This window comes from Phacochoerus africanus, chromosome 4 (assembly GCF_016906955.1).
Source record: "Phacochoerus africanus isolate WHEZ1 chromosome 4, ROS_Pafr_v1, whole genome shotgun sequence".
NCBI classification, from domain to species: domain Eukaryota; kingdom Metazoa; phylum Chordata; class Mammalia; order Artiodactyla; family Suidae; genus Phacochoerus; species Phacochoerus africanus.
Window position 1 is genome coordinate 126,863,436 of NC_062547.1, and position 13,948 is coordinate 126,877,383.

A 13,948-nucleotide genomic window follows, 5' to 3' on the forward strand; every position below is an offset into this window, starting at 1 on the left:
GCCAGATCCTTAACCCACTGAGCAAGGCCAGGGATCGAACCCGCAACCTCATGGTTCTTAGTCGGATTTGTTAACCACTGAGCCACAATGGGAACTCCATAGTTAGATTAATTTTAAAAGATTTATCTTAGAAAGCACAAAGAGACTAAAGTATTTGTACACATTTATGTTGTTTCAAGGTTTACATTTCATTCGACTAGTCCATTAAAAGTCCATAAATGTTCTTTTAGAAAAAAAGTGGTTAAATATTTTACTGAGCTTTCCTTTTTTCCACATACCTCTTTATTTCATCTTATCCTTACTCCACTATCTTCTCCATAAATGAGGGTTGGTTTTTTTTTTTTTTTTTTGGCCATGCCCTTGTCATGCCAAAGTTCCTGGGTCAGGTACAGGACCCACATGACAGGAGTGACGATGCAGGATCCTTAACCTACTGAGCCCACCAGAAAACTCAAAAAATGTTTTTTTAAAAAAATCTTAATCCCGGCTATTTACTATAACTCTTAGTCCAAGCTTTTGATTAAAAAAAACAGAGTTCCCTTTGTGGCTCAGTGGAAACAAACCTGACTAGTATCCATGAGGAGGCAGGTTTGATGCCTGACCTTGCTCAGTGGGTTAAGGATCCAGCATTGCTGTGACCTGTGGTGTAGGGTGCAGACAAGGCCCTGATCTGGTATTGCTGTGGCGTGGGCTGATGGCTACACTTACAATTCGACTCCTAGTCTGGGAACATCCATATGCCATGGGTACAGCCCTAAAAAAGACAAAAACAAACAAACAAACAAAAAAAACACAAAAAAATCCCCAGCTTTTTAGCTACTCTTTCAAAATTTGAGAGCTATAAATTAATAGCTGCAAAAAGGTATCTTCCATACTAGGAGCATGTCTTCTTAAAGCTGGTAGTTTCATGGCTACATGTAATGTGAAGACATGGGATTCTTGTCCCATAAAATGGAAAATACCTTCTAACAGATCTTTAATGTTTTCTAGCACACTGTTAAAAATAACAATAAACTATAAGTAATTGACATGTTCATCAATAAGAGATGGTTTAAATATTAGAGTTACCATACAGTATGGCTGCTAAGTAATGATACTGACAGGAAAGTTAATTAAGACACTGTTAGGTCAGAAAAAAAGTTACAAGACAGTTTGTATAGTTTGTGAAAATAAAAAGTACTAACTACTTAGATTAAAACAGCTTAGGTACTAGGCACACTGTACATAGTCAATAACGTTATTTATTTTATATAAATTATATATAAAGTAAGTTATCACTTTAATCCTATACGTTTTTAGATTTATTTGTTGACATGAGTAGATGTTAATCGTATGGATTTTAATCATGTAGATTTCTGTCTACTGAGAGCCAGCATATACGCATCTCTAGTTGTTAAGAGCACAAATTCTGGAGTAAGCCCCAAACATCGACCTTAGTCCCGCTGACGGCTTGCTATGAGATCGTAGACAAGTACTTAATCACTATGTACCTCCATTTCTTTTAGGGTTATTGGAAGGATTAAAAAAGCTAATACATGTTCACCTCCACAGTTCTGCCTAACACATGGTCAGCTGTTATTGTGAATGGGATCATGTCTGAGGAAAAAACATACTATTCTTATTGCTAGATGCTTTCCTTTTCTTTCTTTTTTCTTTTGTTTTTTTTAGGGCCACACTGGTGGCATATGAAAGTTCCCAGGCTAGGGACTGAATTGGAGCTGGAGCTGCCGGTCTACACCACAGTCACAGCAATGCGGGACCCGAGCTGCGTCTGTGAACTACACCACAGCTCACAGCAACACCAGATCCTTAACCCACTGAGCCTTTAACTAGCTTGAGAAGTCCTTGGCTTGTCTCTAAAAAAATGAAAAAACAAAGAAGTAATACTAAGCAGTATCAAGGGATGAATAAATTACTGGGCTTAATTTTCTGTGTGTTTTCAAAAATTATTGTAAAATACATGTAACAGAAAATTTATCATTTTAACCATTAAATATTGTACAGTTTAGTAACATTAAGTACATTCACAATGTTGTACAACCATCACCAGTATCTAGTTGCAAAACTTTTTCGTCACTGTAAACAGAAACACCAGAACCATTAAGCAGTCACTCCCACTCCACACCCCCACAACTTTCCCATCCCTGGAAACCACTTTCATCTCTAAGGATTTGCCTGTTCTGGATACTTTATATGAATAGAATATGTGGCTTCTTATGTCTGGCTGATTTCACTCAGCATGTTTTCAACACTCATCCTTGTTATAGCATGTATCAGTACGGATCAGTGTGTGTCAGTGTGTGTAAATACTCACACCTACATACATTTTGTTAACCCAATCATCCACTGATGGACATCTAGGCTATTTCTGTGATACTCTGGGACATTGTGAATAATGCTGCGATGAATATTCATGTGCAAGTTTTATTTGAATACCCTGTTTGCAATTCTTTTGAAATTGCCAGGTTCTACGATAGTTCTGCTTAAATCTTTTGAGGAACCTATTCGGCTTAATTTTTATCAGAGATATCAAACGCCTTGCCAAACATCAATCCTTTTTTTTTTTTTTTGAATTTTTAAATAAACTGAGTAACTTGCCCGAATAAGTTACTTTGTATTACCAAGAACTGTATTAGTTTGAGTTGTGGATTCAATAGGTCAATTACCCACAATAAGCTTTTACCATATGAACACACATAAACACAGCTTCACACATACAAACTATATACTAAACACACAGTTTTTGTTTGTTTGGTGGTGGTGGTGGTTGTTTTTTGTTGTTGTCATTGTTTTTTGGCTTAATAGGGCCACACCTGCAGCATATGGAAATTCCCAGGCTAGGGGTCAAATCAGAGCTGCAGGTTCTGGTCTACACCACAGCCAGAGTAACACAGGGTCTGAGCCATGTCTGAGACCTACACCACAGCTCATGGCAACACTGGATCCTTAACTCACACGAGTGAGACCAGGAATCGAACCTTCATCCTCAGGAATACTAGTCAGGTTTGTAACCAACTGACCCACAACGGGAACTCCCAAAGTACATTAGTTTTATCTCATTCCTCACCCAACACCTACAAAGATGGTAGTATCACTACCATAAAAACAAGAAAATTCAAGCCTGAGAAAGGTAAAGAAAACTGCCTAAGTTAAAGAAGCTAGTAAAAAATGAGATTCCAATTCGAATTCATCTTACTCCAAAAGCCTTTAGAGGCAAAGATCAAAATATGAAAATAATAGAATGTGGAAAGTGACCATATGGCCAGAAATTACTAGGCCATTAGCTAGCTATAAAACCTTCCCAAGACTGGGTTTCCTCATCTCAAAAACAAAAATAATCATCCCAAAAGTTGTGGTAGGATTAAATGTAACATTAGCAAAGTAGTTAGCACAACTCCTATTTCACAAAATATAACACAAGTAAATGGTTGATATATATATATATTAACAATTATGCCTTCCTGATGAGTTAAAAAACATTAAAAAAAATATAAAGTATCAATTTAAAATACTCTACAGGTATTAAATAACACAGTAAAAATAGAGGAGACTCATTATCTAAAGTGTTTTCTGTTGTGGATAATGAACAGACAGTGGACATTTAGCTTTACCCTCAGCCAGTATGCTATATTAAAGTAGGGCAATCCACAAGCAGGGCTTTATGGAAAGAAGAAAAAAAAATAAGGAAATTGATGGAGAAAGACAAAAACACATATAATGTAGAGGCTATAAACGCAAAAACCAAATTAAATTAAAAAGTTCCTGCACAGCAAAGGGAATCATCTACAAAATGAAAAGGCAACCTACCAAATAGGAAAATATATTTGCAAATCATGTACCTGGTAAGGGACTGATATCCAAATATATATAAAGAACTCATACAACTCAACAGCAAAAAAAAAAAAAAAAAAGCAAACAATCTGATTAAAAAAATGGGTGGGAAATGTGAACAGACTTTTTTCCCAAAGACATACAGGTGACCAAAAGGTACATGAAAAAATGCTCAACATCACTAATCATCAGAGAAATGCAAATCAAAACTACACTTAGATATCACCTCATACTTATTAGAATGGTTGTTATCAAAAAGATAAGAAATGACAGGTGCTGGTGAGGATGTAGCAAAAAAGGAACCCCAGTGTACTGTTTGTGGGAATGTAAATTGGTGTAATCCGTAGGAAAAACAGTATGGAGGTCCCTTACAAAATTATACAAAACTACTGTATGACCCAGCAATTCCACATCTGAGTATTTATCCAAAGAAAATGAAAACATTAATTTAATAAGATATGTGCACTCCCATGTTCACTGCAACATTATATACTATGGCCAAGATATGGAAGCAACCTCAGTGTCCCTCAATAGATGAATGGGTAAAGAAAATGTAGTATAGATACATACACAAACACACTCACACACAGCAGAATATTATTTAGCCATAAAAAGAAGGAAATATTGCCATTTGCAACAAGATGGATGGACCTTGAGGGCATTATGCTAAGTGAAATCAGTCAGAGTAGGACAAGTACAATATGATCTCACTTATAATGGAATCTAAAACAAAACAAAATGAAAGAAACTGAACTCAAAGATCCAGAAATCAGATTGGTGGTTGTCAGAAGTGGAGGGGGTAGGGTGGGTAAAACTGGTGAAGGGGGTCAAAAGGCATAAACTTCTAGTTATAAAGTAAGTACAGAGGATATAATGTACAGCACAGTGATTATGTTCAATAACACTGTGTTGCATATTCAAAAGTTGCTAAGAGAATAGATCATAATGGTTCTCATCACAAGGAAAAAACAATTGTAATTATATATATTGTTAACTAGACTTACTGTGGTGACTGTTTTACAATGTATACAAATACCATGGCCATCATGAACAAGTCAACAAATAACAAATGCTGGAGAGTGTGTGGAGAAAAGGGTACCCTCCTATACTGCTGGTGGGAATGTAAACTGGTACAACCACTCTGGAAAACAGTATGGAGGGATCTCAGAAAACTAAATATAGAAGTACCATATGATTCAGCAATCCAACTCTGGGGCATAAACATATATCCAGACAAAACTATAATTTAAAAATATACATGCACCTATATGTTCACTGCAACCCTATTCACAATAGCCAAGACATGGAAACAACCGAAGTGTCCACTGACAGATGAATGGATTAAGAAGATGTGGTATATATACACAATGGAATACTACTTGGCCATAAAAAGGAAAATAATGCCTTTTGCAGCAACATGGATGGAACTAGAGACTCTCATACTAAGTGAAGTAAGTCCGAAAGAGAGACAAATACCATATGATATCACGTATCTGGAATCTAATATATGGCACAAATGAAACTTTCCATAGAAAAGAAACTCATGGGGGAGTTCCTGTTGTGGCACAGTGGTTAACGAATCTGACTAGGAACCAAGAGGTTGCAGGTTCGATCCCTGGCCTCGCTCAGTGGGTTAAGGATCCAGCATTGCCGTGAGCTGTGGTGTAGGTCGCAGATGTGGCTCGGATCCTGCATCGCTGTGGCTCTGGTGTAGGCTGGCAGCTACAGCTCTGATTAGACCCCAGCCTGGGAACCTCCATGTGCTGCAGGAGCGGCCCTAGAAAAGGCAAAAAGACAAAAAAAAAAGAAAGAAAGAAAAAGACAGTACCAAATTGGGAGAGAAAGAGTAAAGCTCAAAGAAAATATATATATAAAAAGTACTTCTTTTTGTGGGCATGAATTCAGTGTGACAAAGCCAAACATATTTTTTAAGAAACATCTTTACCTGATAAACCTAGTAAGATTTGATGTGGTCACTAACTCATATTTCACTTATGAATGTGGATTATCTGGGAAATGCATACCTCTAAGAAAGTCACGAAATAGTTGGATAAAATTTTAACATCATAAGCCACATTCTCTACTTCTAAAAGCAGTAATTTTTTTCAGGAGTTACAGATCAACATAATTTCAAATAAACTGGACATGATCCTAAAAAGAACAATGAAGTAACAGCTACTTTTGTGTTGAGCCACTGTTGGGAAGAAGCGATCAACCACGGGTCCTGAGCAAACCTGTACATTCTTGCTGAGTGTACCAAGATTGCAAGGCCCTGACCATTCTTACCCAGGCCGTCTCCCAGGGTTGCTTATACAGCTTGTAACCTTGAGAGACAAGGTTATGCGTCTTCCCAGACAAAGACCAGGGCTGCTTACAATAAAAGTGGTTACATTCCGTAAGTTCTGTGTTCCTTAGCTGTGACACACACCACTGAGTGTGGAGCAACCACCCGGGCCCCTCCATGTCACCCCCATTGGACTTGGAACAAGGGGAACTGAAAGAAATACACTGACATTCATGCCCCTTGCTGAGGGTAATACACTCCTTTGTCTCTGACCCAAGAATCTTCTGTCTTCTGGCAGCATCCAAGGAAAAAAGTAACAGGCTAATCCATGAGTTTGTAAATAAGGTAAAATCTAATCCCAGACCTGACAACTATTAAGGTATGACTGAGACAATGTTCCCAACATTGTATATTTCTCCAAAAAGTAATTTATTTAATCCTTAGAAAAAAAATCCTTTCAAACCAGTTCTTATAATGGCACACAATACAATGTGAAACAAAGCTTATTTATGGTCTTTCCTCTAAATTCTAAGAGTTAAATTATTCTCCTACTACCAAGCTCATCCCAATTTCCTCTTTTCCTAAAGCAAAAATGATCTGAAAGAAAACATTTTTCTTTAAAGTCCACTTGCAAGTCTTTAATACTTAAAAGACAGATTTTAAAAATAAAATGTTTTCGAATTCTTTGTGAATCACTAATCTCACCTGCTCCAGCTGGGTGGCGAATGCTATGGTCACTGACATAATGAAGGAGTCAGTGCAATACTCAGCTGGTCCGATCTGATGGTAACCTCCCTCCTCATTCAGCACTGCCACCATGTCCTTTGGGTCAAGTCCAGACAGGCTAGCAGGTACTGTATGGAAAAAAGACACAAATAAGCTACACTGTAGTTTACCACAAACCATTATATAAGATTTTGAAAGCTTGTTACACCTTTCAATTTACTTGGCAGGTTTCAAAAATACAGTTAATATCTACCTAAGGGTTCCTTTGATTTTCCTTATATGCCCTCCAAGGTACCTTATTTAACCACCATTTTCTTTCTGCACATAAAAGGCCTACTTTGAAGTAAGAACACTTAATGAACCACATAGAAAAAGCATCACAGGTTTCTTGAAGGAAGCAAATCTAAACTGCAAACTGAAAAACAGGCAAAACTCTACTAAAAAGAGAAAACTGACTGGATAAAAATGAGGGAGTGAAAAGGGGTGTCCTACGCAATAGGAACAATACATACAAAGACGTAGAAGCAAGAGAAAGCAAGTGGCTAGAGGACTGAAATAGGTGTGGCGTGCTAGACACAGAGGGAAGACTCAAGTACAGAAATGGGTGAGGCCAGAGAGAGAAACAGAGGCCACATCATTAAGAGCTTCTTGAGTGCTGTGCTGAAACGTTTGGACAGTTTTCTAAGAATAAGAGAAAATCATAGAATGACGTTGAGAAGAGATCAGGTATAATCAAATAGTCTTTGCTATAAAGAGAGTGGAAAGGGGCAGGATTCTGCAAATTAATCAAGGATAAAAACAAAACTATACAAAACTAAAATAATAGATAGTGCCAGTGTGAGGAAGAATGCCAGCAAGTTGGCACTCTCCATGTTGGTAGATACAGGTGAGTACCTTTTAGAGGGTAATTACGTCAAGGCTTACCAAAATTTTACAAATGCATACCCTAGAAGCCAGCAGTCCTTGACTCCAGGAGTTAATCCTAGAGAAAGATGCTTACTGCAGCACTGGCTAAAAACAGTGTTAACAGCTAAGAGCACCGACACGAGAGTCACACAGACTGAAGTTCCAGTCTCAGTTCTACTACTGGCAATAGTTCTTTAGGGAAATTATATATACGATCTCCTTCAGTCTCCATTTTTCCTTCTGCAATGCTTTTACAGTGTTGTTGAGAGAAAATTCAATAACAAAAGGAAAGCAATCAGCATGGTATCTGGCAATAAAATACTTCAATGAAGGTAGCCATTAAATAGTAAGATCAGCAGGGCTAAGAAGTCAAAACAGTAACTATGACAGGTTTCTCATTATCAGAAAAGGAGAACACTAGGATAAATCTTGTGGTATAGGATGAAAAGGAATGAGCTTCTCAATGTGAACTTATGCTGTTCAGTATATGTACAGACAAGATATAAAAATGTGTATTATATATCCTTGTGTGTATATATGTCCATGTGCACACCATGTATATATGTACATGCGTGGGAACAGCAACTGGTACAATCAGCACCCAGATCTTGACTTCTAAACATAATTCTTTTCTAAACAGCAGCAAAGCTCCTTAAAGAAATGGCTGAATCCAGGACTGAGACAGGAAAAGCCTAAGATGAGCCTGGACCAATCATCTTCAGCCAGAAAACAAAATAAAACAAAAGCTCAAAGAGTTACTAAGACAGCAAAAAGGAAACAGAAGCAGCTTGAAGGGGTTCTCAATGCCCAAATATAGGACAAAAAATGATAGTTAAAAATTATAAGCCACTATATAAAAAGATGACTATAAGTCCATACTTATACAATAAAAATGAATGAATAAATTGAAGGTATAATGAGGAATAAATATTTCTATAATTTTCTAATTCTTCCCCACAAAATATTTATCACAAAGGAAAAAAATGAGTAAGTTTACAGTTGAGAACAGACACACAACACCTGAATCAAGTAACCAAAGTGAACATCATCAGTAGTGAGACAAAAATCCAAATAGTGTGCCACCTGATAAGATGCAATGAGAACACAGCACCTGAGACAGAGACTCCTGCCAAAGATGCATAGCTAAAATTTAATGTTAGACAAGTCCAAACAGGACAGGGGACACAGGCTCGCCAAAAGACTGAAATCTAATCACAAAACTATAGAATGCTTCCTCTCCCCCAACACCTTACCACTGCATTTCTATTTATTTATTTATTTATTTTTGTCTTTTTGCCTTTTCTAGGGGCACTCCTGCGGCATATGGAGGTTCCCAGGCTAGGGGTCGAATCAGAGCTGTAGCTGCCAGCCTACGGGACAGCCACAGCACCACAGCTCACAGCAACGCCGGATCCTTAACCCACTGAACAAGGCCAGGGATCGAACCTACAACCTTATGGTTCCTAGTCGGACTCGTTAACCACTGAGCCACGATAGGAACTCCCACCACTGCATTTCTAAAGGCCTATTTTCCCTTTACCCACTATATCATGTCCATCTTTCAAAAAAAAAAAAAAATTATAAGGTACTCAAAGGCAAAAAAAAAAAAAAAAAATCCATCATCTAGGCTTCTACATTAGGAAAATAGAAAAAGAGGGATGGGGGAGGAGTAGGGCATGGAGCCCACCTTCTCCCACAAATACATTAAAAAAACCTACATGTGGAACGATTCTCACACAACATCTACTGAACGCTGGCAGAAGACCTCAGAATTCCAAAAAGGGCAAGAAAACCTCCACATAACTGGGTAGAACAAATGGTAAAAAACAGAGAGTGAGAAGAGGAAAAAGGGCATCAGGACAGAATCAACATTCCGAGAAGGAGCTGTAAAGTAGAAAGGAATCTGACACTGGGAGGCCACCTAACTGGCAGGGAGACTAACCAGGAGGGAAGGGGGCTCTCAAAACCTTGGAGAAAAGTGCAGCAGCCAGTCTGAGGAGGGCAAAGCCAGAGAGAGCCGCAAAGACAATCAGTACTACTGCCCAGCACACCACAGCCTGAGACTCTCAGGTGGGGACTGAGGGCTGAGGCTTGGACTTCAGAGATCAGTCCCGGGAAGAAGACCAGAGTTGGCTGTGTAAAAACTGCCTGAGAGGGCTAGAGAGTGGTGTGCCATCACCGAGGGAGTGTGGGAGGGGGTCCTAGCCCACCAGAGAGGCAAAGTGCCATTGCTGGGGAGGGGGCACAGGGAGTGCTCGACTGCCATAGACCTTCTTTCTCTGCCCATCAGTGGGCTCTCAGGTGGCAGGGCATCTCTTGTGCAGGCTACAGGGCAAGTGCAAACCACCTCAGCCATCTTGGACTCCAGAGGTGGGCACAGCCTGCCACCACTAAGGGTCCTGTGATCAGGCATACCTGCTGCCCCAGCCACCCCAGGAGTAGGGCCCTGTAACCAAGCACCGCTGGTTGCCCCTACTCCCTGGGAACACACATGCCTTGCCACTGCCACTGCCAAGGGCCCCAGGCACCACCCTTACCTCCCTGGGGTTCACTGCCACTGCTGAGGGTCCAGCCACCAGGCACAGTCTGCCAATCCCACTGCCAAGGGCCTGGCCACCAGGCATTTCCCTGTAGGCACCATCCATTGACCCCACCTCCCTGGAAGTATGCACAGACCATCCACCTGCACACCCCCTATCACACAGAGGAAAGAGAGAGGAAGCATTCAAACTGAAAGCAGTGCTCACGTCAAAAAAATAGAAAACCGGAGTTCCCATCGTGGCTTAGTAGTTAACAAATCCGACTAGGAACCATGAGGTTGTGGGTTCGATCCCTGGCCTTGCTCAGTGGGTTAAGGATCCAGTGTTGCCGTGAGCTGTGGTGTAGGTTGCAGACACGGCTCGGATCCCACGTTGCTGTGGCTCTGGTGTAGGCCAGTGGCGACAGCTCTGATTCGAGCCCTCGCCTGGGAATCTCCATATGCCGCTGGAGAGGCCCAGGAAATGGCAAAAAGACAAAAAAAAAAAAAAAAGGAAACCCACACAAGGTTCCCAGGGACACTTCAGCTTATAAACAGCACTCCAAGACTAAAGTAGATAATTATATTCCCTCAAATCACACAGTAATAAAAATACAAGCAAAATGAAGCATAAGAACCATTCCCAGTTAAAAGAACGGGAAAATAATGAAACAGACCTCTGCAGTCTAATAGACACCAAGATCAAAAAGGAGGTAACAAAAACACTGAAGAAAAATGGCTATTGACACTAATGCAGATTTCTTTCAAAAGGATACAGTAACAATGAGCAAGAGCTAAGAAAAATTAGAAAATTAATTTGCCAAGTCAAAAGCTGACCTACAGGCAGTGAACAGCAGAATGACTAATACAGAGGAATGAATAAGTGACTTGGAAGATTAGAATAATAGAAATCACCCAGTCAGGACAACAGACAGAAAGCCAAATGTAAAAACAATGAAAGAGATATATGGGATAATATAAAGCATGCCAATCTATACATAACAGGGATCCCAGCAGGAGAAGAAAGAGAAAGGGGGACTGAAAATGTATTTGAATAAGTTATAGCTAAAAACTTTCCAAATCTAAAGAAGAAAACAGATATCCAGAGATAGGAAGCACAGAGGGTCCCAGACTTACATCAAAACATGTAATAAAAATGGCAAAAGTTAAAGATAAGCAGAGGATTCTAAAGGCAGCAAGAGAAAAACAGAGTTAATTACAAGTGAACCCCCATAAGGCTATCAGCCGATTTCTTTACAATAACACTACCACCAGAAGAGAATGGCAAGATAATCAAACTTCTATAAGGGAAAAGTCTGCAACTTAGAAAACTATAACTACCAAGGTTATCATTTAAAATTGGAGACACAGAGAATTAATCATACAAAAAGAATACAAAAATACTAAACCAATCCTGAAAGAAATATTGAAGGTCTAAATAGGAAAGAATAAAAAGATACAGGATGAAGGAAATCACAATTATAAAGTAATTACTTAAATAAGCCAGTACTGGAGTTCCCATTGTGGCTCAGTGGTTAACGAATCCAACTAGGAACCATGAGATTGCAGGTTCAATCCCTTGACTTGCTCAGTGGGTTAAGGATCAGGCGTTGCCAAGAGCTGTGGTGCAGGTCCAGACGTGGCTCGGATCTGGTATTGCTGTGGCTCTGGTGTAGGTCGGCAGCTACAGCTCCAATTAGACCCCTGGCCTGGGAACCTCCATATGCTGTGAGAGCGGCCCTAGAAAAGGCAAAAAGACCAATAATAAATAAATAAATAAATAAATAAATAAATAAGCCAGTACACAGATTAAAAAAAAAAAAAAAAACTATTTGTGAAAGTGATGATAAACACAAGGAAGAGCAAAAGGATAAACATGAAGATGTAAAAAAGAACATCGAATTCACAAAATGTGGGGAAGAACAGTAAGAAAATCTAGACTCTTTTTTTTTTTTAAATGTGTTTGAGCCTACAGGACTGTCAGTCTCAAGCAAGGAGATATAGAAAGGGGGTAACATACTAGAAAAACAGGGCAATCACAAATCAAGAAGAGTGCATTCACAAAAACCCAAAAGAAAAGGACATAAGAATAAATAAAAGGAAATCTTCAGACCACAAAAAGAAAAAGAAAGGAACAAAGAATCAACTGGAATACAAGGTTTAAAATAGCAATAAATACATATCTATCAATAATTACCTTAAATGTTAATGGGTTGAATGCTCCAATCAAATGACACAGAGTGCAAGAATGGATTAAAAAAACAAAAGCCTACAATATGCTGCCTATAAGAGACCCACCTTAGGGCAAAGGACACATATAAATTCAAAGTTAGGGGATGGAAAAAGATAATTCATGCAAATGGAAATGACAAGAAAGCAGGAGTTGCAACACTCTTTATCAGACAAAACAGACTTTAAAGCAAAGGCATAAAAAAGATAAAGAAGGACACTTTTTAATGACAAAAGGATCAATTTAAGAAGATGGTATTATGCTTGTCAACATATATGCACCTAATATAAGAGCACCCCAATACATACAACAAATACTAACAGGCATTTAAGGAGGAATTGATGGGAATACAATAACAGTAGGGGACTTTAACACCCCACTCACATCAACAGACAGATGCTCTGGGCAGAAAAGCAATAAAGCAACCGAGATCCTACATGACACAAAAGAACAGTTAGACTTAATGGATATTTTCAGGACTCTTACCTTAAAAAAAAAATCAGAGATTACATTCTTTTCAAGTACATGGAACATTCTCAGGGACTAACCACATACTGGGACACAAAACTAACCTCAACCAATTTAAGAGTACAGAAATTATTTCAAGCATCATCTCTGACCCACCATGGCATGAAACTAGAAATCAACCACAGGAAAAGAAATGAGAAAAAACTTACTACATGTAAACTAACATGCTACGAAAAAACTAATGGGTTAACAAGGAAATCAAAAAAGAAATTAAAAAAAATACTTCATGACAAATGGCAAAGAAAATGCAAGCATTCAAAATCTACAGGATGCCAAAAGCAGTTCTTAAAAGTTCATAGCTATACAGGCTATCCTCAAAAAACAAGAAAAATTTCAAACAAACAAAACAATATATAACCAAAAAGGATTAGGAAAAAAAGATCAAACAAAACCTAAAGGCAGCAGAAGGAAACAAATCATAAAGATAAGGGAGGAAATAAATGAAAGAGAGATTTAAAAAAACAACAGAAAAAAAAATCAATAAATCCAAGAGCTGGTTCTTTGAAAGGGTAAACAATATTGGCAAACCTCTGACCAGGCTCATCAACAAGAGAGAATCCAAATAAACAAAATAAGAAATGAGAAAGGAGAACTCTCAATAGGTACTGCAGCAACTCAAAAAAACCATAAGAGAATACTATGAACAACTATATGCCAACAAATTTGACAACCCAGAAGAAACGGACAACTTTCTAGACATACAGGCCACCAAAACTGAATCAAGAAGAAAAAGATCAATTGAACAGACCCATCACTGGAACTAAATTTGAATATGTAATAAAAACACTTCCTACAAACAAAAGTCTAGGGCCAGATGGCCTCACTAATTCTTCCAAACATACAAAGTTATACCTATCCTCCTTAAACTCTTCAAAAGACTGAAGAAGGAACAATTCCAAAGACATTCTATGAAGCCACCATCTTA

General features: G+C 38.6%; 1 protein-coding gene across 4 annotated transcripts in view; it reads right to left on the reverse strand.

Moving 5' to 3' along the window:
• The window catches only part of CEP120 (centrosomal protein 120), an 86,430-nt gene that overhangs the window by 57,835 nt on the left and 14,647 nt on the right, over positions 1-13,948 (reverse strand). For all 4 annotated transcript variants that reach the window (XR_007134581.1, XM_047778509.1, XM_047778510.1 and 1 more), the window contains one exon: positions 6,821-6,969. Coding sequence is in view for 3 of the 4 variants with exons in the window: in XM_047778509.1 (XP_047634465.1) it covers positions 6,821-6,969 (149 nt within the window). In the remaining variant the exon portion in view is untranslated. The remainder of the gene's footprint in view (positions 1-6,820; positions 6,970-13,948) is intronic.